This window comes from Coturnix japonica, chromosome 6, assembly GCF_054131305.1.
Source record: "Coturnix japonica strain WE chromosome 6, WE-NBRP24, whole genome shotgun sequence".
Taxonomy (NCBI): domain Eukaryota; kingdom Metazoa; phylum Chordata; class Aves; order Galliformes; family Phasianidae; genus Coturnix; species Coturnix japonica.
The window spans coordinates 18,392,038-18,419,497 of NC_140668.1; the positions used below are offsets into that span (position 1 = coordinate 18,392,038).

A 27,460-nucleotide genomic window follows, 5' to 3' on the forward strand; every position below is an offset into this window, starting at 1 on the left:
GCCTAGACCAACCAGGTGATGCAAAACTTCTCAGAAATGCAATGGAGCTTTGGCCCACTTCAAATAAGGATTTCAGCGTGCACCACAAATACTGAGATAATGAGATGGCAGAATCAGCCCTTCTTACTCTAGTTTTCTATAGGTTTCCAAGGTGTGCAGCACTTGTTTCTTTTAAGCAAGAAGGTCTAATCTGCGTCCCACAATGCTCAACACTCAGCACCTAACATTCAACATGTCCTTAAAATGGGATTGTTCTGTGCTACCAGTGGAACCCTGGGGTAGAGGAACCCTGAAAGGCTTTCTGAGTGCAATGGTAAGAGGAGAAATTAAGACTCAGGAAGCCATTGCACTTTGGGAGAAGCTAGTAAGATGAGGATTTCTGTAGTGAAAGAGCCAACCACTCCAAGAGTACTCATAATCCCTCCTGACTTTCACACCACATCATTTTGCAGTGAGGGCTGGACTTGCACGTCATGTTACAGTGAGAAATACATGAGAAATACAGCAACAGTAGCTAGGCAAGCACTCTCCACGTATGGCAGAGGAGGACGTATTACATTACCCTGTGCAGCCATGAGCTCATCTGGTCTGAAAGAGAACAGAAAACCTTTGGTTTCTGAGGCAAACAGCTAATAATAGCCCTCAGCTAGCAAAATTCAAGTGTAAAAGCACTACATTGCTGTGTTTTCTCCCTACACCTCTGCAATAAGACGTGGGCTGGCTTTGGCTGCTGAGGATTAACTTGGTAGATTCCAGCTGTTGCCATAGTCTTTCTGTCATTGTTCATATTTCATTTTCTCTGACAGATACCTCCCAAATCTACCCTTTCTGTAATCCACTCTTTGCTGAAACTGCCAGTTTCCTGAGCCAAAAGCATGAGCGACACAACTCACGGGACAGATCCAAAGGCCCCAGAATCACATCCACGTGGTGTGGGAACAGTAAGAGCTGATAGTTTAGAGTCTACACCACAGGCAGCAGCAAAACTGTCTACTACAGGAGCAGAGATATATTGCACACCAGGGACTGAAGGAGCAGAATGCCCCAAGATGGAGAGAGCAAAGACTGCAACCTTTACAAGGGAACAGAACGCAAGCTATGCCCTGCAAGGACACCAGGTCTGTGTGAGCAGAAAAGCAGTAGACTCCCAGTACAGTTGCTCCTCCACAGAGCTGATCAAATGCCAAACCTTGACCAGGATTAAGCTCCAATGTGTTCACTGCCATAAGAATGAAGAGGAGAAAACAGATTCCCTGTCCTGATCAGCTCAGAATACCAGACGAGAACTGTAAAGTTAACAGAGAACAAGCTGACTTACGAGCAAAAACCAGCAGAGTGCAGCTACAAATAAAACAGAAGACAAACCCTCGTCATCAGCCAGCTCACTAATGGTCACTCAGAATGCAGCTGATGTGCCCATGCCTATCTGGAGCCTAATTTAAAAATTACTGGATCATGTGCAAAATATACTGACACCAGAGCAATCTCTACTGCAGCTGGAGTGAGAGATCTGCCTCTGTTCTAAACCCTCAGACTAATGAGAAACGGACAATTAGAAAGGTATCAATGGATTCATGACTGGTCATTACATTTACAGAACATGGAACGAATGGTCGTCAACGTGGGATTCAACACCTGCATGCACAACTGAACCTTTTCCCTTATCTTTTTTTCTTCTGATGTCTCTCTACATTTCCAGTAAATCAGAAGGGAACGGCCCTCTAGAACAGGTTGCCCAAGGAGACTGTGGATGCTCCATCCCTGCAGGCATTCAAGGCCAGGCTGGATGTGGTTCTGGGCAGCCTGGGCTGCTGGTTGGCAACCCTGCACATAGGAAGAAGGGGGTTGGAACTGGATGAGCACTGTGGGCCTTTGCAACCCAGGCCATTTATGAGTCTGATTAGTGGCATTTTCCACCTCATTGTGTCATTCAAATTTTGTAACCAGATCTCTTCAAACACCTCCCCTTTTCTCACTCCTTGCATGCCTGGTGTGCTCTTGCACTGTAACCCTGCAGACACCAGATGACTACAAGAGCTGCACAAGTTACCCTCCTTGCCTATGTTTTGTTGCAGTAATTCATTCCTGGATGGAAAAGCACATGTAGAAAAGTGTTGCTATGACACTAGATGACAAAGAAAGACCTATAGCCAAAATGTTTTGCACCAGAGAGGCTGTAAGTTGATCCTCCAAATGCAAGACACACCAAATGAAGCGTTCCTTTATCTCTGGGATTCCAAGCATTTTCTCACCTCTGACTTTCACTTGGAATGTTGCTTTGTCATCTTTTGTTTCACAGCTGTAGCTCCCTTGGTCTTTCAGGGTCACATTTTTGACCATGAGCTTGCGGTGCGTCCCCTGGGAGATGATGGTTGTCCTCTGGTCCTGCTTCACCTCTGTTTGATCTTTCTTCCATACAACAGCTCTGCTTGCAGCTGACACCTCACACACCAGCTCCAGGTCTTCAGAAGGACTGACTGATATTTCTGGAGTCATTTTGGGCTTGTTGACAAAATTAATGGCTTCATCTGAAGAAAAAAAGAGAAAGTGGTTTACATCCTGACTCAGGCTTATTCAGCGCAGCATTAAGATACAGTTAGAGCTGATAGTAATGTCTCTGCTCATTACATTTGGGTGATCGAGTTTCACCTCTGGAGGTACTCACATACAAACGTGTGCTTGATTCTCCTGTGTGAGGAAAGAGTAAGTTCTATGCAGACAGTTCTTATTTCTTTTAATCAATTCTGTATTCTGCACATGTTCTTCTGAAGCTAAAAGGAAGGCAGCTAAGTAACGTATTTGCAATACATGAACAAACCTATTCAACACCTTGTCTCTAAGCTAACAAGCAGCGTTTGATGAGCACATCAGTATTTCATGCCCTTCATTCCATCCAGACAGAACCTGCCTGAGGAGCAAGCTGATGGCTGTCAGCTACAGGCAGACCTAGCTTAGCATTGCATTTCTTAGAGCAACAACTGTTGCTTTCAGTCACTGAATATAACAAGGCCAATTGCTATGCCAGGCAAAATTTATGACATCAGTAAATAAATAATTCGTTAAAAATTGTGACAGGAGACATCTATTCTTTTAAAACTAGGTGACCAAAGAAGAACAGTCCCTCTAGAGTCAAGCTGTGAAGAACTAATAGCACCAACCAATATCACATACATAGATTACTTCCCTGCCCTAAGACCATCTTGTGACCATTTGGTGCTCCTAATTAAGCCCTCTTGATGGCATTTTGTCTGAGCCATGCGACATTTTGTGATAGGAGTTACTGCTAGTGTTCCCTTAACCCTACACCAAAGTAGGAGGTATCCATTCTCAGGGAATCATGCAGGCTTCCTCTGTATTTGATGCTCAGAGACAGCCCCAGAACTTTTTAAATCTTAGCTTAGCTCTCATCCAATAATGTTCATCAAACAGTGTAACTTGTCCCTTGGGGATGCCTTTGTTCTGCATCAACCAGTTCCAACGGAGTCTTCTTGGCTTGTTTTAGATCAGTTTTTCAACAGATAAAGCCAGGGTCTTTGAATTACAAAGTGAAATTGCAGAATGCATGATTCTCAACCAAACAGAACAGGAGATGGGATGCAGGGTGAATACCTGAGCCAACACCACCTGCAAGCAATCCTTCAATATCTTAGGAATCTCTAGCCCTCCCAAATTCAGTGTTGTGCTTGATCTATCATCTCTGCTGAGTTTTTAGCCTGCTGATGGTGAGCATCATGGTGGTGATGGGTGAGCAGTCGGACTAGAGGGTCTTAATCAACCTTAAGGATCCTGTGATCAGAGGAACGTGAATGTGCTGTTAAAGGTCACAAGCGCTGCACTGCAGCATGAGCATACACAGCGAAAGGCTTTCAGTAGAGCTTCAGTTCATAAATGAGGACTGGGTTATGGAAAATTGGCTCAAGATATAAACCAGAAAACAGATCTTAACGCCAGGTTCTGTGAATGCAACCAGCTGAATTTCACAGATCTTGAATTTCAATGACAATTTCTTGTGTTATTTTACCCTCCAGCTCCACCCTGAACAGGAACAGGTCAGTGACAAGCATTACTCCTCCAGGCTTGACCTGACAGTGCTTTACTTGTATTATGAGCTAATGGCTGTGCTTACAGCACCTCAGGGAGACACCTCAGAGATCACAGTGTCCTTCGGGTACAGCAGGAGACACTCAACTCTCCAAATGTGGAGTTTAATTTGTCCAAAGAGGAGACAGGATTCCCATGCTAATAACTTAGGACCATTTCAGTCATAGGTTTAAAGATGATGTAAGTGCTGAGGCAATACATGAACTAGATGAATGAAGCCCAGATGTCAGGGCTCAAGTCGTGACTCCAGCCCCAGCTGGAGCTAAGGCTGTCTTGAATTCATCACAACACAGTTACATTATTTGCTCATACTGTGGATTTGCATAGGGACAACAGGAAGGTCAGAATTGCTTCAATAGAGCTATGCAATCTTTGTCCTAAATACTGGAAACCCACAGCGTTGGACAAATAAAATGAATTAAGTCTGAAGTGCTTTACATGGATTGTGATCCTATGTTTGCCTCACAAACTTACCTGAGACTTTCCAATCAAAAATCAGAGTGTCATCTCCAATTGTGTAGATGTATGTTCCCTCGTCTTCTTTCGTTACAGCTGAAGCCACAAGCTTATGCAGTTTCCTTTTATCTTCCATTGTGAATTTCTTACTGGTCGTGATTTCTTTGCCATTTTTGTACCACTTCACCATGACATTGGCTTCAGAGGTCTCAGAAACAAATTCAGCTTGTTTTCCAGCAACGGCCCTGATTACTCCTCCAGTTGTCTCTTTGATTACGAAGTTTGCCAGTGCTGAAACAAAATATGGTCACACAAAATATGTATGATGGTAAAGAACTGCAGGGACATTGGTGACCATGAGGCATTCATTTATCATAAGATCAAACGTGCACGTTTAATCCTAGTTCTACTTGCTAGATTCTAATTCAGAAGCTGGCAAATTGGCAGCTTTTATAAACCACGTACCAGATTACCTTATCTCCACAAGTTGAAGGACATACACTGTACAGGGGACAGAGCCAAAGGAAGAAGCCCAAGGCTTCAAGAAAATGTCTAAAATAGGAAAACTGAGGAAAGAATTGGAACAAGCAAACTAGAAGGAAATCAATGGAGGGGGTATCTATTACTGCACTGTAACCCCCTGGCAAACAAATCGAGCCTAAAAGATGGAGATATCACTTAGGACTGAAAAGAAAAACAGAATTCCTTTATGAAAATTAATTGGAGTGCAAAAGTTAGATGATAAAACTGGCCCCTATTAACACACAGTGGAATAATTCACTTCAAAGATTCAAAATCTCACCACTGTCTTAGCCAAAAGTTTAAGCCTAAGTCCACGGTCCTATTTTACTGAGGGTAATTGAGCTTGTTTTCCAACTTCTTGTTAACATATCATTTCAAAACAGCGCACACAACTGAGTTGGGTCTGTTGATACAGTGCAGTCAGAGCTGCTAAAATCAAAGTCTGGATTATGCATGCATTTGTTCTGCAGTTCCAAGAACACGCATGTATAATACAAATTCAACAACGTTCTACAGAATGCCTGTATTTAGGAGCTCGAGAGCCAGCTGATGGACACTGGGATGACTGAGATCCTGTCAATACATTTAACTCCATCCTATCATACAGTCAAATTTCATTCATTTTTTCAGGAACTGTCTCTTATCATTGTAGTCCCGTCACCACTGCTGGATGTGAGCCCAACCACACAAAAGCAGCTGCTGGTTTTCACTGCAGATACTGCAGTAAGGAGAAACAGCCTCCGGACTGGACCAGCTGAGCGTGGCCCTACCAGGATTTGCTCCAAAGGTCTTATTACCAGTAGTGCTTCCTGCTGAAATACATGGGGGTCCTCCTTTGATTCCAACCCCAACCCACCCCACCATGCCCCCTGATAACATCCATCAGGGCCACATCTCGACAGCTCCTGAACACCTCCAGGGATCCCACCACCTCCCTGGGCAGCCTGTGCCAGTTAATTCTGTGGGCAGACCTGCCAGTATGAAATATTATGCTAACATGACAAAGAGAGAGAAGAAAAGCAAAATTAAGACTAGCTGACAAGCCTTGGCAGGAAGTTCTGCTCTCCATCAATTTAGTCCCTGTGACTCTTCACAGGTGTTTTCTACATTTGGGATCACTGCTACAAAAAGAGCTGTTGACATCATCTCCCGTGGCCACCCTGAGAGAAGAGCAGGAAGGCTGGGATGCTCTTTTTCCTATCTTTCCCTTGATTTCCTCTATATCTTAGGGACGAATCACAGGACAGAACACAGAAATCAAATGGCTCTACAAAGCAGATTGGCCAGTTCAAGTCAAAACAGCCACTGAAAACACCCCAGATGCTGTCTGACAACAGCTGGACTGTCGGGGAGTCAGGTGAATGCAGTCTGCTGGCCCTGGCAGGAAGAGGACAGCCCAGAGTATCACATACCTTTCACTGAAAGCTGATATAGCATTTTATCTCACAGATGCACTGACAACTTGCAGCATCATCCATTGAGTCGTTGTGAATTTTCAGGGTGTGTTTCTCCCCCACAATTTGCAGTTCATAATTTTCACTGGCCTTGAGCTCCTTCCCATCCTTCATCCACTCCACAGTAGCGCCTGTGTCTGAAAGCTCAGCCTGCAGTTTGGCTTCCTCACGCAGCCGAGCGCAGATCTTTTCTACATCTTTGCTCTTCTTGGTAAATCTCACTGCAGCACCTGTCAGGAGCAAAGGCCGCGTTATTTCAATTTATATCAGGCTAACGTGGTCAATGTTTGCTGCAAGATCTCTGAAAAAGTATCACCTTCTGTTCCTGCACTCATCATTGTGTCACTGCTGAGCAATTCAAGATATTTCATTTGGTCTTCTTGCCGGATTTACTAAGTAAAAAACAACCAAACATCTCCTTCTACTGATTAATAATGCTCTAAACATGCTTCTGCAGAGGTTTCCACCCAATGACAAACAGCTCCTCCCATCATGAATGTTTATTTGTTCTACTTTGTCATGCAAAGCTGATTGATAGAGATACTATTGTAACGATTGCTCCCCTACTTCTAACCCATTCCGGCACAATCAGAAAAGCTGTCTGAACCTGGAGCTGAAAGTACTGCTCTATGGTGATGCAGTGGTAAACCTGCTGACTGAATGCACTGGCCAATAGCTGTGAACTGCAGACATTCATCAGCTGGCATGAAGCAATCTGGTTCAGATACCAAGCAGCTGGGTAGATTGGCTTACCCTACACTCAGTGCTATCATGATTAGGTCATTACCAGGACTCACGTCAGTCCATCGGATGCAGTTTCAGGTATTTGGTACAGTCAGTGAATGCCTGCAGCCCCAGTTCGAATCATCAGATCACAGCAACTATGCCTTGACTGTAAGAGGAAAGGAGATGGATCAAAGCAAATACCTCTCACTCCCATCTTGGTGCTGACATCAACATTTGGGGCAACAAATTTCACTTCTGCTCCATCATCGTTCTTGGTGACGTTCTTTATGATTAGGCTGTGAGTAGTTAGGTACAGCTTCACCAGTTTTTAGGGGGATTTCACAGCCAGGATTGTTTCTGAGGAAGAACAACATAGATGTCTTAATGCTCTTGAGATGCAAGTCTGGTATCTCAATTAGAAATAAATCATAGGTACATTTCTACTTCTCCCTCTGCATGAGTGCTAGAAGAAGCACTTCTATGCTTAAGATCTGTTAGAGAAAGTTCTGCCTCTTGCACATGTGAGATATCAAAAGATAAGGATATTCATGTCTCTGTCACAGAAACAGAACTTGTATCACTTCAGTGGTAGCTGGAGGTTGATAGGAGATAGGAGAACTAGGAATAAAGGAAAGCCTTTGGTGTGTTAATGCACTACTATCCTTAAAGTCAAAGGAAACATCTTTAGGGAACTAACACAGCTGCTCATGGGGTTTTTGTGCTTACCAAGGTGCACGCTCCCTGGGAATTCCAGATACAGACTCTGTCCATGCGCATTGACTGCAGACACTTGGAACTGATCATCAGCCTCTGCAGACAGATTTACAGCCCCTGCACAGCTCTATATAACAGTCTTATAGAACTACCTCTAGTAGAAGCAATCTCCACACAGAGATCCTTTCCCAGCACACTCCGACACGGGGGAGGGGAAAACGGGGAGGGGGCAACATACATACAAAGCGCCGGGGGGGGCCCGTAACTGACCCCCACCCATCCTTTAAAGGGGTGGGGGGTCCGTTTTAATGGGGGGGAGCCGAGACCACCTTCACCCCCCCCCCCCATCCCCACCCCATCCTTTAAAAGGGGGGTGTCCATTTTGGTGGGGGGGGGCAGTGACAATCCCCCCCACACCCCATCGTTTAAAGGAGGGGGGGTATGAGACCACCCCCCCACACCCCATCTTTTAAGGGGGGGGGGGTCAGGGGCTCATGGGGGGCAGCACAACGTGCACAACATTGGGGGGGGGGGGCTTTAAAAGGGGGGGTTACAAAAAGCACAGCTCTCAACTATAGATGGGATTGGGGGGGGCTCAATCGATGGGGGGGGCCCCTTCATGCAGGGGGGGCACAGCGTAAGGCAGAGGCTTTGAGGGGGGGGGTTGGGGCTGTTTGGCCTTTGGGGGGGTTATTGTGTGCCCCACCCCCACCACCCCCACACACAATGGGGTGTTAATGTGGGGGGGGGGGCTTAGATTACTTGCGTTCCCTATAGCGCTGCCCCCCCCCGTCATTAACCCCCCCGCTTTATTCTTACGGCTGAGCCCCCCCCCCCGACAGTTCCCCATTCATCTTGATGGGGGGGGGGGGGGTTGTCACACGACCCCGGCGCGGCTTACAGCACATCGTCGACCCCACCCCCACCCCCCATAACCCCACCCGGGGGGGGAGGGGGCGATGTGGTGAGTGGGGGGGGGGTTCCGGAGTTGGGGGGTGGGGGTGAGCAAAGCGCAATATGGGGGGGGGGGGGGTCCTATAACTGGAGGGCAGCGGCTGCACAAAGAGCCCGCGGGGGTCGGAGAGCAGCACTTTGGCTGGGGGGGGGGTCCACGGGGTCCGGGGGCAATGCTGCCCCACCCCCTCCAACACCCCCCACTGCCGACCCCCCCCCGCGTTGCCCCCCCGCCCCAACGTCAGCTCCTGCGGCAGCTCCTCGTCGCTCTCCTCCTCCTCTTCCTCGTCTGGGGGGTCAATATGTGGGGGGGGGGGTCCCATCGGGCAGCGGCAGCTCCGCCGGCTCCGATTGGCTGAGCCGCAGTGCGCGGGAGCGGCTGTTGTGTGCCGGTCGGTGGAGGGGAGGCTCTTCATGGAGCTGCCCCGCAGCCAACAACAGCCTGAATGAGATCCTGGAGTCCCAGACGCTGGAGGATGAGCTGGGAAAGAGCAGAGGCTCCCCACAGAAGGGCAAATCACGTCTGATAACGTGAGTGTGGAGCACAGCCAGCCCCTTCCTCACATGTGTGGGGCTTCCACATTCCTCTGTGCCCATTGCAGTGTGCCACCCCAATCCTGCCGCCCAGCCAGGAGTGGATGGGATGAGCAGGTTGGGATGCACAGAGCAGTGCTCAGACATTGCTGGGACATTTGTGCACTGCTGTTGAGCTTCCCTTTGTGCAGCAGGGGAGAGGATGGAGGTTTACAGGTGGATGGTTGTTATTTCTATGGCATTGCACAGGTGGTAGAACCTTGTCCATTCCCAAACTTATTCCAGGGCATGCGGGAATTTGTGCAGTTGTAGTTCCTGAATTGTGCTATTTAAAACCCTCCTGTAAATGGGGATGTTTTGTAATGCCTGCTGGGGCTGCAGGCAGCATTGCCTTCCTCCTTAGGGGGCAGGTTTAATCACAAACCTCCTTATTTCCTATCACAAACGTCCTACAAACCATGTCTGGGCATTGCTGTCTCGGCCTGGATCTCAGCTCCTGAGACTGTCAGATGTGAAGCAGCAGCAGCTGGGACAGGGCTGGCTCTGTGTGCCCTCTGTGGGTCTGTGGGCACAGAGTGGGGCAGAGGGATGACTGTGAGAGGGAGGAATTGCCCAGCCACTAGAAAGAGGAAATCAGCTGAAAAGGGGAGATTTGAGAAGCACTGAGGCTGTGGCTGCTTTGACAGTAAGAAGAAACCAAGCTGTCACTGTGCAGATGGGAACTCCAGTAGGAGAGCTGTGGTGGCTTTACAGATGGCAGACAGCAGCTGGAGTGTAGAGCCAAGGGTGGGGGGGGGATCTTCCTCTTAGCAATGCCATGCAAAGAATGATGCAGACTCCTGCAGGGTCGGCTTTGCTGTGTGACCCTGGGTGGAAGCAGCTGGAAGGTCTCAGCCCTTCTGCGTTATCCCAGGAGCTGGGGCAGTGCTCGGTCTCATCCCACCTCTGCTAATAGCAAATGCAGAATCCCTTATCTGAGTGCCCTTTTCTCTCATGTAGAGTCACCAACCCTGGGAAGTTCACAAAAAGTTTGGGTGTTGTGTTGAGGGATGTGATTTAACTGGGAAGTATTGGTGATGGTTGGACTGGATGATCATAAGATCATCCAGATCATAAGATCTGAGATCATAAGATCATAAGATCATCCAGGTCTTTTCCAACCTTGAAAATTCTATGGAGTTGTAGCAGATTGTGGGGGTGTAGGTGTGGTATATATATGTACACAGATGGGAATATCCGTATGGAAAAGATAGATCCATGTGTGTTCTGGGCTGCACTGAAAAAGGGGTGGCCAGCAGGAGAGGGAGGTGATTGTCCCCTCCTGCTCAGCTCTTGTGAGGCCCTATTTGCAGCACTGTGTCCAGGCCTGGGAAGGATGTGGAGCTGTTGGGGGGGGTCCAGAGGAGGGCCACTGTGATGATCAGAGGGCTGGAGCAGCTCTCCTATGAGGAAAGGTGGAGGGATCTGGGCTTGTTTAGCCTGGAGAATGGAAGGCTGTGGGGAGACCTCATTGTGGCCTTTGAGTACTTGAAGGGAGCGTATAAACAGGAGGGGGAATGGCTGTTTATGAGGGTGGATAATGATAGGACAAGGGGGAATGGTTTAAAACTGAGACTGGGGAGGTATAGATTGGATCTTAGGTAGATGTTTTTTGCTCAGAGGGTGGTGACGCACTGGAACAGGTTGCCCAAGGAGGCTGTGGATGCCCCATTCAAGGCCTGCAGGCATTCAAGGCCAGGTTGGATGGGCTCTGTCCATGAGCATTGACTGCAGACACTTGGAACTGATCATCACCCTCTGCAGACAGATTTACAGCCTCTGCACAGCTCTATATAGTCTTATAGAACTACCTCTAGTAGAAGCAATCTCCACACAGAGATCCTTTCCCAGCACCCCTTTGTGACGTCATAATGCCCCTTTGTGACATCATAACACCCCTTTGTGACATCATAATGCCCCTTTCTGACGTCATAATGCCCCTTTCTGACGTCATAATGACCCATTGTGACGTCATAATGCCCTTTGTGATGTCATAATGCCATTTGAGACGTCATAAGGCTCCTTTGTGATGTCATAATGCCCCTTTGTGACATGATAATGCCTCTTTGTGACGTCATAATGCCCTTTGTGACGTCTTAATGCCCCTTTGTGATGTCTTAATGCTCTTTTGTGATGTCACAATACCCCTTTGTGATGTCATAACACCCCTTTGTGATGTCATAATGCCCCTTTCAGATGTCATAATGACCCTTTTTGACGTCGTAATTCCCCTTTGTGATGTCATAATGCTTCTTTGTGATGTCATAATGCTTCTTTGTGATGTCATAATGCTTCTTTGTGATGTCATAATGCTACTTTGTGACGTCATAACGCCCTTTGTGACGTCATAATGCCCTTTGAGACGTCATAATGCTCCTTTGTGATGTCATAATGCTCCTTTGTGATTCATAATGCCCTTTGTGATGTCATAATGCCCTTTCTGACGTCATAATGCCCCTTTGTGATGTCATAATGCTTCTTTGTGAGGTATCTGTGGTGCCATTGATAATGAAGTGTGATGAACTGGAAGGCTTTCAGTAGAATTGCAGCCCTAACATAAACAATGACTTGAACTCTGGAATTCTGTGTAAAATCATTAGCTAGCTTGTGGTCCGGGTCTTCAAACCAAAGGCTGTGAGGTGCTGCTCTTGTTGACACAGGCTGTGAAAGATGACTTGAGCTCTAAGAGTAATTTCCCTTCTGCTCTTTATATGAATGTCAAATCCACAATTAGAATATTAAGAAGATAATATAAAAGTTTGTGCTGCTGGACTGAGGACTTCCATTAGCTGTTAGCCATAGTTTGGAACTTGCAAAGCAATCATATTGGAGCCTTGCTGGGCACCCTGCTCCAGTGTCTCACCACACCCACAGTAAAGCATTTCTTCCTAATATCCAATCCTAATCTACCTTCTTCCCATGTAAAGCCATTTCCCCTCATTCTGTTGCTACCTGCCCTTATGAAAAGTCCCTCCCCAGCCTTCCCTGTAGGCCCTCTTCAGATACTGGAAGGCCACTCTAAGGTCTCCTTAGAGTCTTCTCCAGGCTGAAGAGCCCCATCTCTCTCAGCCTGTGCACATAGTAGAGGTGCTTTTAGCCCTCTCTGATCACCTTCATGGCCCTCCTCTGGACCTGCCTGAACATCTCCAAGTCCTTCTTGTGTTGAGGGCTCCAGAACTGTGTGCAGTGCTCCAGATGGGGTTTCAGTGAGAGGAGTGTGGAGGGGCAGCACCACCTCCCTCGACCTGCTGGTCATGCTTCTGTGCTTTAAGCTTATGCTTTAAGGTCCTATATGCTTTAAGGTTTAGATAGTGCAGTCGCCTCACCTCTTCAGGTTTATCTGTGAAGGTCCCTTCCAAGTGAACCGTGCTGATCCAGACAGTTCGGATTGCTCATTAAAATGTTTTAGTAAGTTGGGCTGGTCCTACGAAGCAGTATGACTGCAGTAAGCAGTGTACATGGTGCGCTGTGAGTACTGCACACATTCCTCTTGGCAGCTTGTGGAACAGAAACTGTGCATTGTTTGGATTGTGTAAGTATTCCTGTTGGTCTCTTGTGATGCTTACCTTCTTAGAGCACCTTTCCTCGTTTGGCTCTACATATTTTGGTACCTTGCTTGTTCTGTTTGGCTTAGCAGGGAAGGTCTTCTTCTGAAGCATCCTCAGTCTTGGTCTGGGCAGCATACTTAGAAATGACATGGACGTTACATGAGTGGGTGGTCAAAGGGGGGAAGAACTCACCTTTCTGATCTGTTTCCTTTTAGAACACAGTCCTGGAGAGGATTTGCTTTCCTTGTTTCCTAGAGACTTGGATTCTTAGATGGTTTTGACTGCAGCAATTTCTGATGTTAATTCCTTTTTCTGTACTTTAGTAGCCAAGTGCACGTGGAGTGCTTTGGGAATTGTCTGAAGTTGCCAGGTTGCGTGTGATCACATATGTAACGTGGAGTTATGTGTGGTGCCAGTGATAATTAAGTGTGATGAACTTGAAGGCTTTCAGTACAATTTCAGCCCTAATGTAAACAGTGACTTGAACTCTGGAATTCTGTGTAAAATCATTAGCTAGCTTGTGGTCCGGGTCTTGAAACCAAAGGCTATGAGGTGCTGCTCTTGTTGACACAGGCTGTGAAAGATGACTTGAGCTCTAAGAGCAATTTCCCTTCTGCTCTTGATATGAACGTCATATCAACAATTAGAATATTAAGAACATAATATAAAAGTTGTTGCTGCTGGCCTGTGGACTTCCATTAGCTGTTAGCCATAGTTTGGAACTTGCAAAGCAATCTTATTTAGACTTTAGTGATGAAATCTTCTGATGAAATCCTCCTTCTAATTCTGCAAAAGAATCTCGGTGGAACATTTCTGTCTGAAAAGGCTCTGGCATATGAAGATGTGCCAGACTGCAGCCATGTGCCAGATGCGTTTGGATCCATGGAATTTTCTGATGTAGCTTCAGTGTTTGAAGAATCTCCACTAGATCAAAATACTCAGAAAACAAAGCAGGTGTGTGAAGATGTACAGCTAGTTTCTTACAGAAAAAATACAGCTCTTAATCTAGAAATCTGCTTCTCATTGTATCTAGTGCTTACTCCATATTTAAGTATCTAGTGGACCTTGACCAAAGGAAGATAAAGATAGAGCAAAGAAGTATGTTAAGCATAAATTTTGTTGCCTTCTACCTGTAGGCCATGGTTGGTTTGACGTGATCCCTAACTCCAGTGTTTGCTTTGCACAGAAACAGCAAGCAAGGGAACAAGTAAAGGAGTCAGTGAGGATTTTAAAACAGAATGGGAAGAGATAAGGCACAGTTAATAAGATTCTGGAGTTAGGCTGGAGGTAGGCAGAGGTTGAAAGGTATCGAAAGAAATTCAATCTTACTGTGTTGGACAAAAAAATCCACTGTGATATTATTCAAATTTTTAACTAAACCAAGTGATAATTCATATTTATGTTTAGATAAGCTGGTGAGGGTTAATCCTCAATGGAGAATTGAGATGAACAATTCAAAAAATGGCGTTTGACAGTCTATAAGAAACGAACTTATTCTAGGAGAGAATCAGAGTTTTCAACTGTTTTGTTCAATAGCCAAATAATGTATGATATTTTTATAAGCATTGTGCCTGACCTTCTCAGCTGTTAGAATTTCTTTGACAGTAACTTCTCCGGCTGTGATCAGAAAACCTTTTGTTCCGTCACTGGCAGCATTCGAGGCATGATACTCAACTGGGTGATATGGAATTCACACTGTCAACTCCAGTGACAAGAAAAGTGGCATCTAAGAAGCGTGCAAACACAGAGAATGTTGATGCAGAGTCAGCGTTAAGAAATGAGCTGCCCTTTGCATTTCCTGCTCCAAAGGCCTTCTTTTCGAAGAGCCAGACAGAGAAGCAAGTAGAAGGCATATCCTTTCAGGTGCCTACTTCCAAAGGTATGTTGTATCTAACAAATGGAAACCTAGAACATGTGTAGCTTAGGAATTTTTTACTTTAAATATGAATGCAATACTTGTAGGTCCTAAAATTCTGAAAGGTTTCAGTGTGGGGTTTATTTGGTCACAGCACGTACAGCTGCCATCCTGTACATCTGACAGTGCACTGCAAGCGGTTTAACCATATATCAGGGCACGGTACATGTCTGTTAATGATAGAAGTTCTCACAGTTTCACAAGGAGCATGCCTTGAGATGCATTCAGATAATGAGATAAGCGCTGTATTCCTAAAACTAGCATGTGTCTCCACTCTCCATCGAGATCTAGTAGATAATTTCTTTAACAATTATGATGAGGGTTTTGTTTTGTTTTTATTTTTTTCTGGGCTATTATTTTGAGTGAAAGAAAAGGGTATGCTTTTATTTAAGCGAGCTTTTGATTGCATCATGCTTCTAAATTAAATGTAACCTACTGGATTCCTCATGATAGCATACGAGTACTTGCGTGTATCTGTTCTCCCTAATAGAGGGAGAAGAGACTCAGTGAACCTGGACAGTGTTACCCAGGGTTGTGAGAACAGCTGAATGATTGTTGAGAACTGGTCAACTCGTGAGCCTGAGACCTGGCATCCTCCATCCTAGGGTGGAACTTTACTGGAGCACGTGGGTGCCACAGCAACAAAAGGACTGTGTACAATAGACTGAGAGTTTGCTGAGTTTCTTGGTTGACAGAAAGCACAACTAACTCAGCAGCAAGTGACGTATTTGGGATAGGAGATGACAGCTGGACTTTGAACCTTAAGGACTGCCAAGAAAGAAGCCATCTGCTCAACCCCTGAGCTGCAAACTGCCAAGGAACTCCATACGTTGCCAGGAATGACAGGAGGGTGCCGACCGTGGATACACAGCTACGGACTGATGGTAAACTTGAAACAGCTTGAAGTGAGTAAGGGATATCCAGGGTGCACTGGTGCTCAATATTCAAGAAGCCCATCAATCTACACTGGGCCAAAGGATACCAGTTTTAATATCTCATGCAGTGTTTACTGTATTGGAGGCAAAAGGGGGACATTGGCTTTCACCCCAAAGATTCCCAAAATACCAGGCCATCCTGGTAGAGCAGGGTGATATAGAAATAATTGTAACTACTATTGCCAACCCAGTATCTTTCCTTAGCGGAACTCCCCTGGTGGAGAACCAGGATGACATCACTGCTTTGAAACAACTGATGCTGCACATTACATCCAGTCGGTCGGAGCTGAAGGACGAACCCTTAGAAGATGCAGAAGACGCCTGGTTTACCAGCAGCTGCAGTTTTGTGAGACAAGGAGGCTGTAAGGCAGGACATGTAGTAACTGCTACTGAGCAGGGAATGGAAGCACAACCATCAGCCGTGGGGACTACCCCTCAGAAGGCTGAAATAACTGCCTTGATGGAGCCTTAATGATATGGACAGATGCTAACTATGTGTTTGGGGTGTCACACGCTCATAGTACCATCTGAAAAGAGCAAGGATTGCTCACACACAAGGAAAAGAGCATGATGTAAATGTACCAAGGGCTATTCTATGTTGTAGGGCACAGTTCTCTATCCAGGCCCAAGTCTGTGTGGGTGTCTCCTCTATCCACAAAGCTGCTCACACTGCAGGAGGCACAGGCTGAGAGGAGAGGCCAGAGCAGCTCTCCCACTGTGACACGGAGCAGCAGGATACAAGTAAAGGAAGGCCCCGCAGCGGTACTGGGAAGGTTCCACACAGTCATCAATTTTTCATCTGAAAGGTAAAGAGGAATTCCCTTTTCTGCCCCTATCATCATTGGTCGGGTGAGTAGCAATGATGCCCGGTGTGCTTCCATCAATGGAGCAGAATAGGCGGAAGGCTGGGGTGCAGGCTGACCTCTGCTGAGGTGAGTGGGGGCTCAGGGTGTTGCTCAGTGGTAGATTTGTTCACACTGAGCTCTAACAGGAAACTTGCTCAACATCGAAGGCCTTGCAAAAGTCTGGCTGAGTGATGTCAGTTGCTTTTCCTTTCCCTACTGATGCTGTCACTCCACTGTAGAAGGCCACCAAAGCGACCAGGCTGCATGTCTCCGTATCTGCTGTTTCTCCATTTCCTTCTTGTTGCTCCCTGTAACCAGCAGGTTCAGCCATGCTGCTTTCCTGCCTCCTCTGCTGTGTTTCGTGTGGTCGGGATGGAGCTCAAAGCTCCAGCTCTGAGAAAGGTTTTCTGAGAAAGTTGCCATCTCTTTTCCATTCCTTTACCCCTAAAAACAGTTTTCCAGTGTCTCTCATGCAAGAATTCTTTGAACAGCCTGCAGCTGACTCTCCTGAAGCTCAGGGTCCTGACTTTGCTTTTTGCCAGGCCTGCATTCCTTGAGATGAGGAACTCTAGGAGGGCATGGTCACTACAGCCCTGACCACCTCCAGTCTTAACCCCTGCTGTGCACCATGTCCAGTAATGCTTCCCTTCTGCTTGGTGTGCTTAATGCTTGGCCCACAAAGTTATTGTCAGTGCACTCCAGCAGGCTCTCAGACAGCTTGCAGCAACTGGGATTGGTGCTGTGTGGTTGCTGGGAGGTGTCTCAGCAGAAAAGCTGGGCTGGGGTGGGCGTGCTATGTCAGTCCTCATCGCAGCTGGCAGAGAGAGTTAGAGGAGGGTGATGGGTGCTGCCTGCTCTCAATGCTGCTGCACTGAATTTGGGGCACAGCAGCACACTGGTGAGTGAGCTGGGAGGGAGACGGACTGCTGCTGTGCATGGCTAGGCCAGAGCTGGAGGATTGTCAAACGTGAGTCATGCTGGTGCAGCCATTGCAGCTGCAGCAGGAGTAGAAGACAAAGAGGTTTTGTAGAGGACAGAGGGTGGTGATTCATGGTTTGATGTCCCGGTGGAGGCCGATAACAAGTGGTGTCATCCAGGAGTCTGTCTTGGGACCAGTGCTTTTTTACATGGTTATCAGAGACACCAATGATGCAATGGAGTGCACCCTCTGCTGTTTGCTGAGTGGTGCGGCTGACACAGTGGAAGGAAGGGATGCCATTCAGAGGGAGCTCAACCGAGAGGTTGGCCTAGGTGAATCTAATGAGGTTGAACACAGCAAAGTGCAAGGTTTTGCACTTGGGCTGGAGGAATCCCAGGCATTTCTACAGACTGGGAGGAGCAGTCCTTAAGAGAAGCCCCGCAGAGAAGGACCTGGGGGTCCTGGTGGATGAAAAACAGAATGTGAGCCATCAGCGTGCTCTTGCAGCTCAGAGAGCAAATGGTCCCCTGGGCTCCATCAGAAGAGGGGATGGCCAGCAGGGACAGGGAGGTGATTGATCTTCATGATCCTTGAGGTCCCTTCCAACCCGGGCCATTCTATGATTCTGTGATTACACTCGCTGTCAGAAAGAATGGCGGCTGTACAGAAGCTGGATATATTTTGGGACAGTTCTTGTAACCAGCTGATTTTAAGACCTTGCCTGAGTCAAGAGTCTAAATTGAGTGTCAGAAGAAAGCTGGTAAAGTGGCTATTGCTCATTCTTTTTCATTTGCTGATTCTTTCATTCGGGTTCCTTTTCCAAAGGAGATTCTGGTGATGGAAGCAATTGAAGAAAGAACCAAAGCAGCTCTTGCCAAGAGTGCTTGAAGTCCCTGTGGAGAGAAGCAAAGAACTTGGGCTTCCTCTGGGATGCTCCCCACCATGTCTCAGGAAGGAGACAACTGCTGTTCCACTTTCTGCTCTGTGTGTGGAAAGGTACGTCTGGGTTTCTTCTGCTTGTTTTTTCTTTCTTTTTCGGGCTTTGAAGGAGAAGGGGTGGAGCAACGGGAGACTCACTGGTCATTTGTTACCTCAAGAACAGGAAGGATTCTGCATTGACTGTGAAAAACCTGGCCTAGTAGCATGGGCATGTTTCAGGCTGGACTTTTCTTTTCCTTCTTGGTTTCCTTTTGGCTACAGGGAGACAGCTGTCTAAAGGTGTGTTTTCATACCCACTCTCCAAAACCATGTTTCATTGTTGCAGGTGGTTCAGTGTGCTCTTGCAGGGTAGATGCTGTAGTTTGCTGTAGAATCTGAATGGTTTCTGTTGTTATGGGAGGACTGGGAGGAGGTAGTGAGAAGAGAATTCAATGCCTTTGGTGTATCTTAGTGAGAAATGTTGGCATGAGGTGCTGAAAGTCTTGAGCTGTCAAAGGCCAGTGAGGCTCAGACTCCTTAACCTGCTGGAGCAGGGTGGAAGCAAGGAGTGGGCACTGCCGTCCCACAAACTGCACTTGGTTCTGGTCTGCCAGGTCTGTGCTGGCCTGGATTTCTTCTGAGAAGTTTGTTGGAGCTGCTTGGAGTAGTGAAGGGTGGGGAAGAAGTGCTGCTCCAGAGCTAAGGCTCTGCATGATCATCTTGGATGGTTTTAACCATGATATCTGAAGACATAGTTTCCATCAGAATGATCCCAACATTGTGCGAGTGTCTCAGATGTATGAGAGCACCCGCCTCCTCCAGCTGAGCCATAGGAAAGCTAACTGTGCCCAGTAATTACAGCTTCTGCAGATTGAATATGCTTCCAAGTGTTTTCCTTAGTGATCAATAATGTCCCAGCACTCTGAGATTCCATTTCTGGCACAGTCTGGAGCATCTCTGCAATCCTTGGGTGCTGGAGGGCACGTGGTGAGTGCGTGGACAGGGTGGCACAAACGCGTGCGTGTGCTGAGGAGTTGGGTTGCACACAGGTGCACACAAAGGGGTGTTTGTGGAAGGTGTAGGCACGTACGTGTTCCCAGGGGTGGTTGGCACACGTCTGTGAATGCAAAGGAGGGCACACGATGCAGTGCATGCATGGGGGTGTGCAAAGCAGGCAGGGTGGTGAATGGGTGTGCGTTTGCACATGGATAGGGGAAGGCTGGGGTTACAGGTTGACCTGTGCTGAGGTGAGTGGGGGCTCACGGTGTTGCTCAGTGGTAGATTGGTTCACACTGAGTGCTAACAGGAAACTCGCACACCCTTTTTGTTTCAGCTGTGCCAGCGCTGTGATCCCTTGCTGCAGGGATGGGGTGTTGGAAGGATGGTCTGCGTGCCAAGCTCCCATCTCTTGCATGAATCAAGTGTAGAGCAAAAGGGATGTTTGGGCCAGGTGACTGTAAGAAGGCTGGCAGTTTTGGATGGTGGCAGCTGATGGAAACAGGTGCTCTGGGGACCGTTCAGCTTTTAACAGTAGACAGGGGTCCTGCAGCAAGAACGACTAGGTTCTCAAATGGCTTCAGACATGCACACCGAGTACATCCCCGCAGACATTTACCGGTAGTCGGCTCTTGCAGAAGAAGATTCAAGCAGCAGAACCTTTTGCTCAGCTACAGCACACAAATGCTACAAAAGCAGGAACAACCCGCAAGCTCTGGGTCTGTTTGTCTTGCACAGGCATGCACTAACTGCGTTTGATGGTACCCCCCATCCTTGATTTCCTTCCCTGCTTCTTGTCTGATGATGCTGCTGAGCCAGGAACAAGCTGCCCAGTGTGGCAGAGCATGGTGCAGAGCTGTGCTGGGACCTCCTCCCCTTCATCTGCTGCAGATCAGTGCCACACACGTGCCATCGGGATGCTCTGGCACGGGATGTGCCTCCAACCCAAAGCTCCTTCCCACCTCCCAAGGAAAAACAAAGCAACCCAAGCATCTCCAGCAAAGCTGCCCAGCAGACAGCAGGGAATGCAAACAGCTTCTGGCTGCTCCCCTGCACTCCCGTCCTAAGTAAGAGACCCTACGAGGACTGGCTGGGAAATCAGTGCATGACACACGTGAGTGTGCACAGGATTGTGCAAAGCAGTGGGGTTCCACGAGTTTGTGTGTGTGTGTATCTCTGCTGTTATGAAAGCATGGGAAGACTGCCTTACTGAGTCCCAGATAATTACTTATCCTCAAATGATTTTTCCTGGCCAAATTTAGAGCCTCTCACAGGTAATCGAGACCAACAGGCTGTTGTTGCACAATCAACAGGCACAATCTAGATGATCAGCTGAGGAAAATAAAGCATCATGCGAAGGGTACTAGATAAGTGAGCAGCTTGAGATCTGCACATTTATGTGATACTCATGGTCTTAGACAATATTTGCCTAGAGAGGTCACATTGAATGAAAGCAAAATCTATGATGAATGAAAATATGCACAGGAGAAGAAGCCTCTGAGGCTTCTGAAGTGTTATGACCAGAAGACATAAACTCTGTTAAAGCAAACATTTCTCTCTATTTTTTGTGTTATTCCAGGCAGGCCTTGATTACCGCCTGAACACATGCTGTGGAAGCCCAGCTTATGCAGCACCAGAGCTAATCCAGGGCAAAGTGTCTATTGGCTCAGAGGGATGTAGAGCGGTGTTTGTTTTCCCCTCTTTCCCTTCCCTCTCCACAGAGCATTTCAAGGCAGTGGAGCTCAGGTAGGCTCTCTTGGTTTCCCTTCTGAATTCTACTAGGTTGCATTGCTTGGTAGCTCTCAGAAGCTGTCAGTGGCCACAGACTAGAAAAGTGCAATTGGTCTCAGTTCACACAGCTGGCTGGTTTGTCTCAGGCTAATCCTGAACTGCCTCAAGCGACTGCTTTGGGTCTCTACAGAACAGCAACTTCAGAGATCTCTTTCTATTACTAAGTGTTTGAAAGAGCAATTTGCTCTGTTAATTATCCATCATTTCTGTGCAGTCTGTTTTGTCAGACTTGTCTTTAGCTTCCAAGTTGTATGTGAAGAATTGTTTCTGTTGTAATGCACAATGTACTAAAAATTGAGAGATGAAAATGTGAAGAGTTTTTCCAGCTTTGATTTCATGTCTGGAATTTTGGAACCCACTACTTGCAGTTGTTAATCTGTCCAAACTGGTCTGGTTTGGGATGCCCTCGTACTTCTTGAATCGCTCTGCTGTTAAAGGCGGAGCAATTCCTACAAGTGCCATGGCCCCACTGTTGTTCTAATTCTTATTTCTTTGTTTTCCACACACTGCTTTTCAAGCCTCCTTTTTCTTTACAGTCAAAGTGAGAATTGCACTGTGAGGTGTCTGAACCTTGTTGTGCCTCTACATAAAGAGAACAGCAGCAAAGCCTGACAGGTGACTGTGCTGACAGCTCTCGTAGCCAGTAACACGTAACTGTGCTAAATCCCTTGTGATGGCTTTGATTTCTTTTTTGCCAGTGATATCCTTGTAAAAGGAACTGCAGCAGTGTGATGAGCTAAGGTGAAGATGCTGGTTTTAGTAGTGCTCTAAGCTGAGTGGAAGGGCAATTGAATGAGGGTTATATGCTTTCTCTGGGACAATAAGGCTTTTTTTCCTGAGGGAAAGAGCCAGCTTTTCATGGGCTATATGTGGGCTTTGGCAAGGGCAGACAATCCAGTCTGTCAGGAAGCCATTTGAGGTGCTTCAGGTTTGTAAGCTTGTCTTTTTGTTTCTCAGGTGGATATTTGGAGCATGGGTGTAGTGCTGTATGCTCTGCTGTGTGGGTTTTTCCTTTGGATGATGACAATATGATGGCACTCTACAGGAGGATACCAGTGGGTATCAGTGGTGCTAGAATACACTGAGAAGGGAAATAGCAGAGCTTGACAAGAGGCCTTGCTTTTCGGATGGCAGAACATGCTGAGCTGTGGGTAGAAAGGCCACAGCACAGTCTGCTGAATATTGTCCCTGTTTTTGCTGCTTTGTCTACCAGTATTTTGTGGATTTGGTTCTACGCTTGGTTGGCCTATGTGGCACTGTAGCCTAATTGTATACCATGATAGCATACAGAATTTAAGGAGAAGTATTTTCTTGCCAATGGGCGGATTTTTTGTATCTGGTTCTTCAACTGGCTGCTCCCTATACTATCTGTAGTAAAAATATAGACACATCATTTGATTTCCCTGAAATGAATGTTCCTAAATGCCAGCTCTTCTCATGTCTACAAAGATCAAAGTTCTGCATTTGCTATTAGAATTTCCTCTTCCAGAATCAGGAGGTAATGTAGGACCCCACAGATTGCCTTCAGAATCCAACAGTTAGTTCTGTTTCCTTTCGGAGTGCATAACAACCTGAGCACATGAATTGAATGACGTGGCTTGTTAGTCTGGTACAAACTCTGCTGTACTCTGAAACCTGGTCCATTTGTAAGCAGGACTTTGTCCATCTCTGCAGGACAGCAGAAAACCCTTTGTGCTAATCATGATGCCAAGAAGCAGAATGCGGCAAATGGCAGATGATGCAACTGCTTCAGGTGTTCATTTCCTTAAAACTGAGAATAGTTTTGGACTGAGAGTTTGTAAGCAGAACAGAGCTCTTAAAGCTGTCAGAGATTATTTCTGCACTGTTCAATTCTATCTGCCTGACATACACAGGATCTCAGAACTGCGTTGCTTGAATTGGTGGAACTTGCTGAAGTGAACTGGGATGAGCAAGTTTTAGAACTTAGTCAGAGTGCTGTAAAAAATGGATAATCTCATGAGTATTAAGGTACAGGCTTGCTATTTCTGCACTGAATTTGTTTTTATTTTACATGGCTGTGATCTGAAAGTTGCTTGAAACGCAGGCACCTAGGCACTGTTGTGTAACTGAATTTCACACGATAGGTCCTGAAATATCCTGGAATCAAAAACTCTGACTTGTTTTAAGTCTGCTGCTTGAGTCTAATCAGGGTCATAGTGTCTGTGTGCAGTGTTTCTTTCCCTGTAATGCTCCACATCATTTCATTTTGGGAATATTGAAGGAAATGGACTATGTGCCATAACTGTTGTTAGAACAAAGTATGTCTGGTGTGATCTTATGCATAGGTTCTGTAACTGCTCTTCACAGCTCAGGTGTTTGACCTTCCTTTTGGTGAAGTGATGAAATACTGCTGGTTTCTATTTGTGCTTCTAGGCACCTTGAAGCTCTTAGGAATAGAACAATTGTCTCCAGTTCTTTTCAATGATATCAGTAACAGCTCGAGTGTTGCTGCCCACTAGGTAGACCCAAAGAAGCAGATTACAGTGAAACAACACACGAGCTGGACCTGAATGAGGATCACTTTCAAGACAGTGGCTATGCTGCTTCAAGCCTACTTGCTTCTTCCTGCCGCCACTCTATTACCAAGTATCAACAACCTTTCATGATTCAACTTGCAAATGTTTGAAACTAACCCTTGTGTTTCTATGCCTTCCTAGGTGATTCGAGCCCTTGTCAACCCCAAAGATCCAAACCAAGCAGTGTCTTTCCATCAATGGAGAGTTCTTATTAAGCATGAATCGCTGCAATTCGGATGACAGCCTTCCACATGGTAACAGTGATGGACACAAGGGGCTCATCCACGTTCATGCTCTCATATCTCCTGGCTCTGCTGAAGCTCGTGACCTGAGCCTGCCAGACACAGCAGTCACCTGCCTGGATTGTGACCCAGCGCCTTTGCAGTGCTGCCCATCCCAAGCACAGCCCGAGTGTCCCAGCAGCAGCACCACCATGCAGGAGCAGGGCAGCATCAGTGAGGTGAAGCTGAGCATCTTAGATGGGGACTTAGAGTCAGGCTGCCAGTCCCAGGCACCAGGCAGCAGCACAAGCTCTGAGCCACTCTCATCTTGACAAGAGGAGTCCCATCTTCACCCTTGACCTCTCAAGCCCTCCTGTCTTTTATTGAATAAAGTCACTCTCATGCTCAGTCATCGCCTCGACTGCATTCTGAGTCTTCAATCACAGGGATTGGGATGAATGCAACAAACAGCAAGGCAGCTCAGCTTGCAATGCTATGGCTGTGGGGTTCGTGCAGGCAGAGCTCTGGGTTCCCATTTTGCCTGGCTTTGGGATGTCTGCAGCAAGATCTCTACCATTTTGTATGGGAGCAAATAATCTCTAGCATCCAGGTTGCTGCTCATGATAATCCCAGTCTTCCTGGCTGTTGCTTTGTGATACTTTTCAAAGCCTTCTGATACTCTTTGATGCCTTGGCTGCTCCCTAACACCTCTGTCCTCCTGCCATGTTGACTCACGTCTCCCACTTTTAAGCTGGCTTTGCAGATCATCTCCAGCCCTGTCATCATCACGCTGCAGCAGGAGGTGCTCACCTGGCCCAATGTCTGGCAGTACTGCTTGTTCTGCAGATGAGCAGCTGCCTCCTCATCTCTTCAGCTACAGTAGTTTTTCTCAGGGCAGTTAGATGCAGTCATGCTCCTCTGGATTTGGTGTGTTAAATCCATGCTGCATGGCAGCAGTCAGTGCAATACAAAGGTGTTCTGTGTGCCATAGCATTTCTCCAGGGGCTGCCAAAGGTAGAAGCACAACACAGCACCATCCTTCTGACAGTAATGTCTGTGAGTGTTAGACATGTGAGCACTGCATCATCCCCAGCGTGTCAGTGCTTTTCCACACCAACCTGACTCTCACACTCTGCACTGAATGTAACTCTGCTCTTGTGGAGACAAATGCTTTCTGTCACATCCTCCATCCCTGCAACCATTTGCCGGTAGGCAGCTCTTGCAGAAGAATCAAGCAGCAGAACCTTGTGCTCACCCTACAGCATGCAAATGCTATGAAAGCAGAAATAACCTGGCATGCTCTGGGTCTGCAAGGCTGCACAGATGGGAGAGGTAGATTGTGTTTTTTGCAGTGGAAGTTTCCAGTATTTTCAGTACATAGTGTAGGCCCTAACTGAATGTATAACCCTCTTGTAAAACAGCTGTATAAGTAGTTTTTCCACCAAGAAAGTTGCTGAACAGAATTAAGTTCAGACTGGGGGCATTCTGACATGGGGAGAATTGAGACAAGCACAAGATAAATACAGGGTGGGTAGAGCCCAGCACAGGACAGAATGAATGTACTGACTTTTGGAAACATTGCCCTTCTCTGTCCGCAGAAAAGTACAAGGCAGACCTAAAAACAAGAGGTTGGTAATTGACCTTATATGGAAATGAATCCTAGCCACAGTCTCGAGGAGTCTGTGAGCCTGAGATGCTCAACCAATGAGAGCCATGAGAGCATCACCTGCAGTGGGTTTAGGGCACAGAACAGAATTGATTTCACTGACTGGTGTGCAGTTTCTCCCTTGCCAATAGGGGATGTGCGCGCAGTATTGCAATAATGAATAAGCACTGCTGCTATCGCTGCCATCTTTGCCTAACTAGAAATCTTTGACTTTGAGAGTTTCTCACACAAGGGGAGGGGGTAAGAAAGTAAAGAGGCACAGAAAACTAAGGGAAACTGCTCTTCTGTATCTTATCTATAAAAATTGATACGATGCTGTTGTGCATTTTTTTTAATTTTATTTTTAAATTTTTGCTAATGTCAGTTAGATTGTTTTAAAATATCCACACACCAAAATCTGACTACCAAGCAAATGTAATGAAAATGAAATGAAGGTGAGTTAGTGGAAAGCACAAGGCCATATTATATTAGGCTCCAGCAAATTTACAGGCAGTCACTGCACGAAGAGGTAGATCTGAGTTGCACATTATATGATTCCCACAAAGATTAAGGAAATCTGAAGCTTTCAATATATTTTTTTAATTCTTTTTTCATTTCATTTTTAAACACCTGACCCAGACCCCAACCCTCACAGGAGCTGTAAAGATAACAGCATTAACCAGCAATGTAACTCTAATCCTAACCCTTACCCTGATTCTAAAATCGTCCCTAACTCCAAATGCAACAACAAAAATGATGCTAGAAGTTTGTAGCAAAAGGAACCTTAACCCTGATCATAATCCAAAAAAAAAATCATTATGGTAACAATAATCTTTACCTTAAGAGTAATATTAATCAGAGCCCAGATGATGCCTGCATCCAATCAGAAGCATGCTTTGCATTATTTAAGAGTTGTATTTTTTCCAATGAACTCTCTCTATTATCACGTTTATAAAGTAACAGAGTCTGTTCTTTTTCTCCTGACACTGTGCCTTACTCCTGACATCCCCTGGAAATGACCCAGATAGGGCACCATCAAAGTAATGCTAATAGTAATGTCAATCCTAAGGGTATCTCTAGCCTCAGTGTTAATGGGACGCTAACAACAATCCCAACAGCCTTAAACATTCTGGTGGTGTGAAAGAGGTGCTGCCTTGCACATGCTGGGCAGTCCCATTGCCTGTTAAATGCAGGCGGCAGCGTAGAAACATGATGCCCGTGGTCAGAATGCCCTGTGGCAGATCCTGGCACCGGAGAACTGACCGGAGAACCATGAGAGAACTGACAACAAATCACTCGACATCAGAACCGACCCAGTGGTTATTTACAAGCCTTGGGAGACCCAGACAGGATCTCAGAGTGGTGAATGTAGGTACAGAAGTTGTTACTACTCTGTTTTCTTCTAAAAGAAGTGTTTTTTTTTCATCTCAGAAGTTTGGGGGGGGGGGGGGGGGGGGGGGGGCGGGAAAGGGATATCAATTTAATTACTCATTAATTTATTGACAGACATTCACGTTTGCTACGTTTGGAGAAGTTTTTATTTGTTTGCTGTGGTTTGATTTTTTTTTTTTCTTTTTTTTTTCCCCCTTCCCTCCTCTTCCATCTTTGTGTTCTTCCCCTATAATCAAAAGAACGGATCCCCAGGGTCTGTCCCGCAGACGTTCTTTCCGTGGTCTCTGCTGCCACCTGC

General features: G+C 46.5%; 1 protein-coding gene across 1 annotated transcript; it reads right to left on the reverse strand.

The window, feature by feature from the left end:
* Window positions 1-2,079: 2,079 nt before the first annotated feature.
* On the reverse strand, window positions 2,080-6,516 carry LOC146760442 (obscurin-like protein 1). Its single transcript, XM_085551443.1, has 3 exons — window positions 6,492-6,516; window positions 4,576-4,848; window positions 2,080-2,528 (listed from the first exon to the last, which is right to left on the reverse strand). Exons 1-3 carry the CDS (start codon window positions 6,514-6,516, stop codon window positions 2,080-2,082), a joined length of 747 nt encoding a protein of 248 aa, XP_085407569.1.
* Between the last annotated feature and the right edge of the window lie 20,944 nt (window positions 6,517-27,460).

What these genes read in the sequence shown, in the direction of transcription:
- LOC146760442 (XM_085551443.1), bottom strand. Translation starts at nt 6,516, where the DNA reads ATGCTATATCAGCTTTCAGTGAAAG. An exon ending in ATATCAGCTTTCAGTGAAAG is followed by an intron (nt 4,849 to 6,491) that starts GTATGTGATACT and finishes ATTTTGTTTCAG; the next exon opens with CACTGGCAAACTTCGTAATC. An exon ending in TTTTGATTGGAAAGTCTCAG is followed by an intron (nt 2,529 to 4,575) that starts GTAAGTTTGTGA and finishes TTTTTTCTTCAG; the next exon opens with ATGAAGCCATTAATTTTGTC.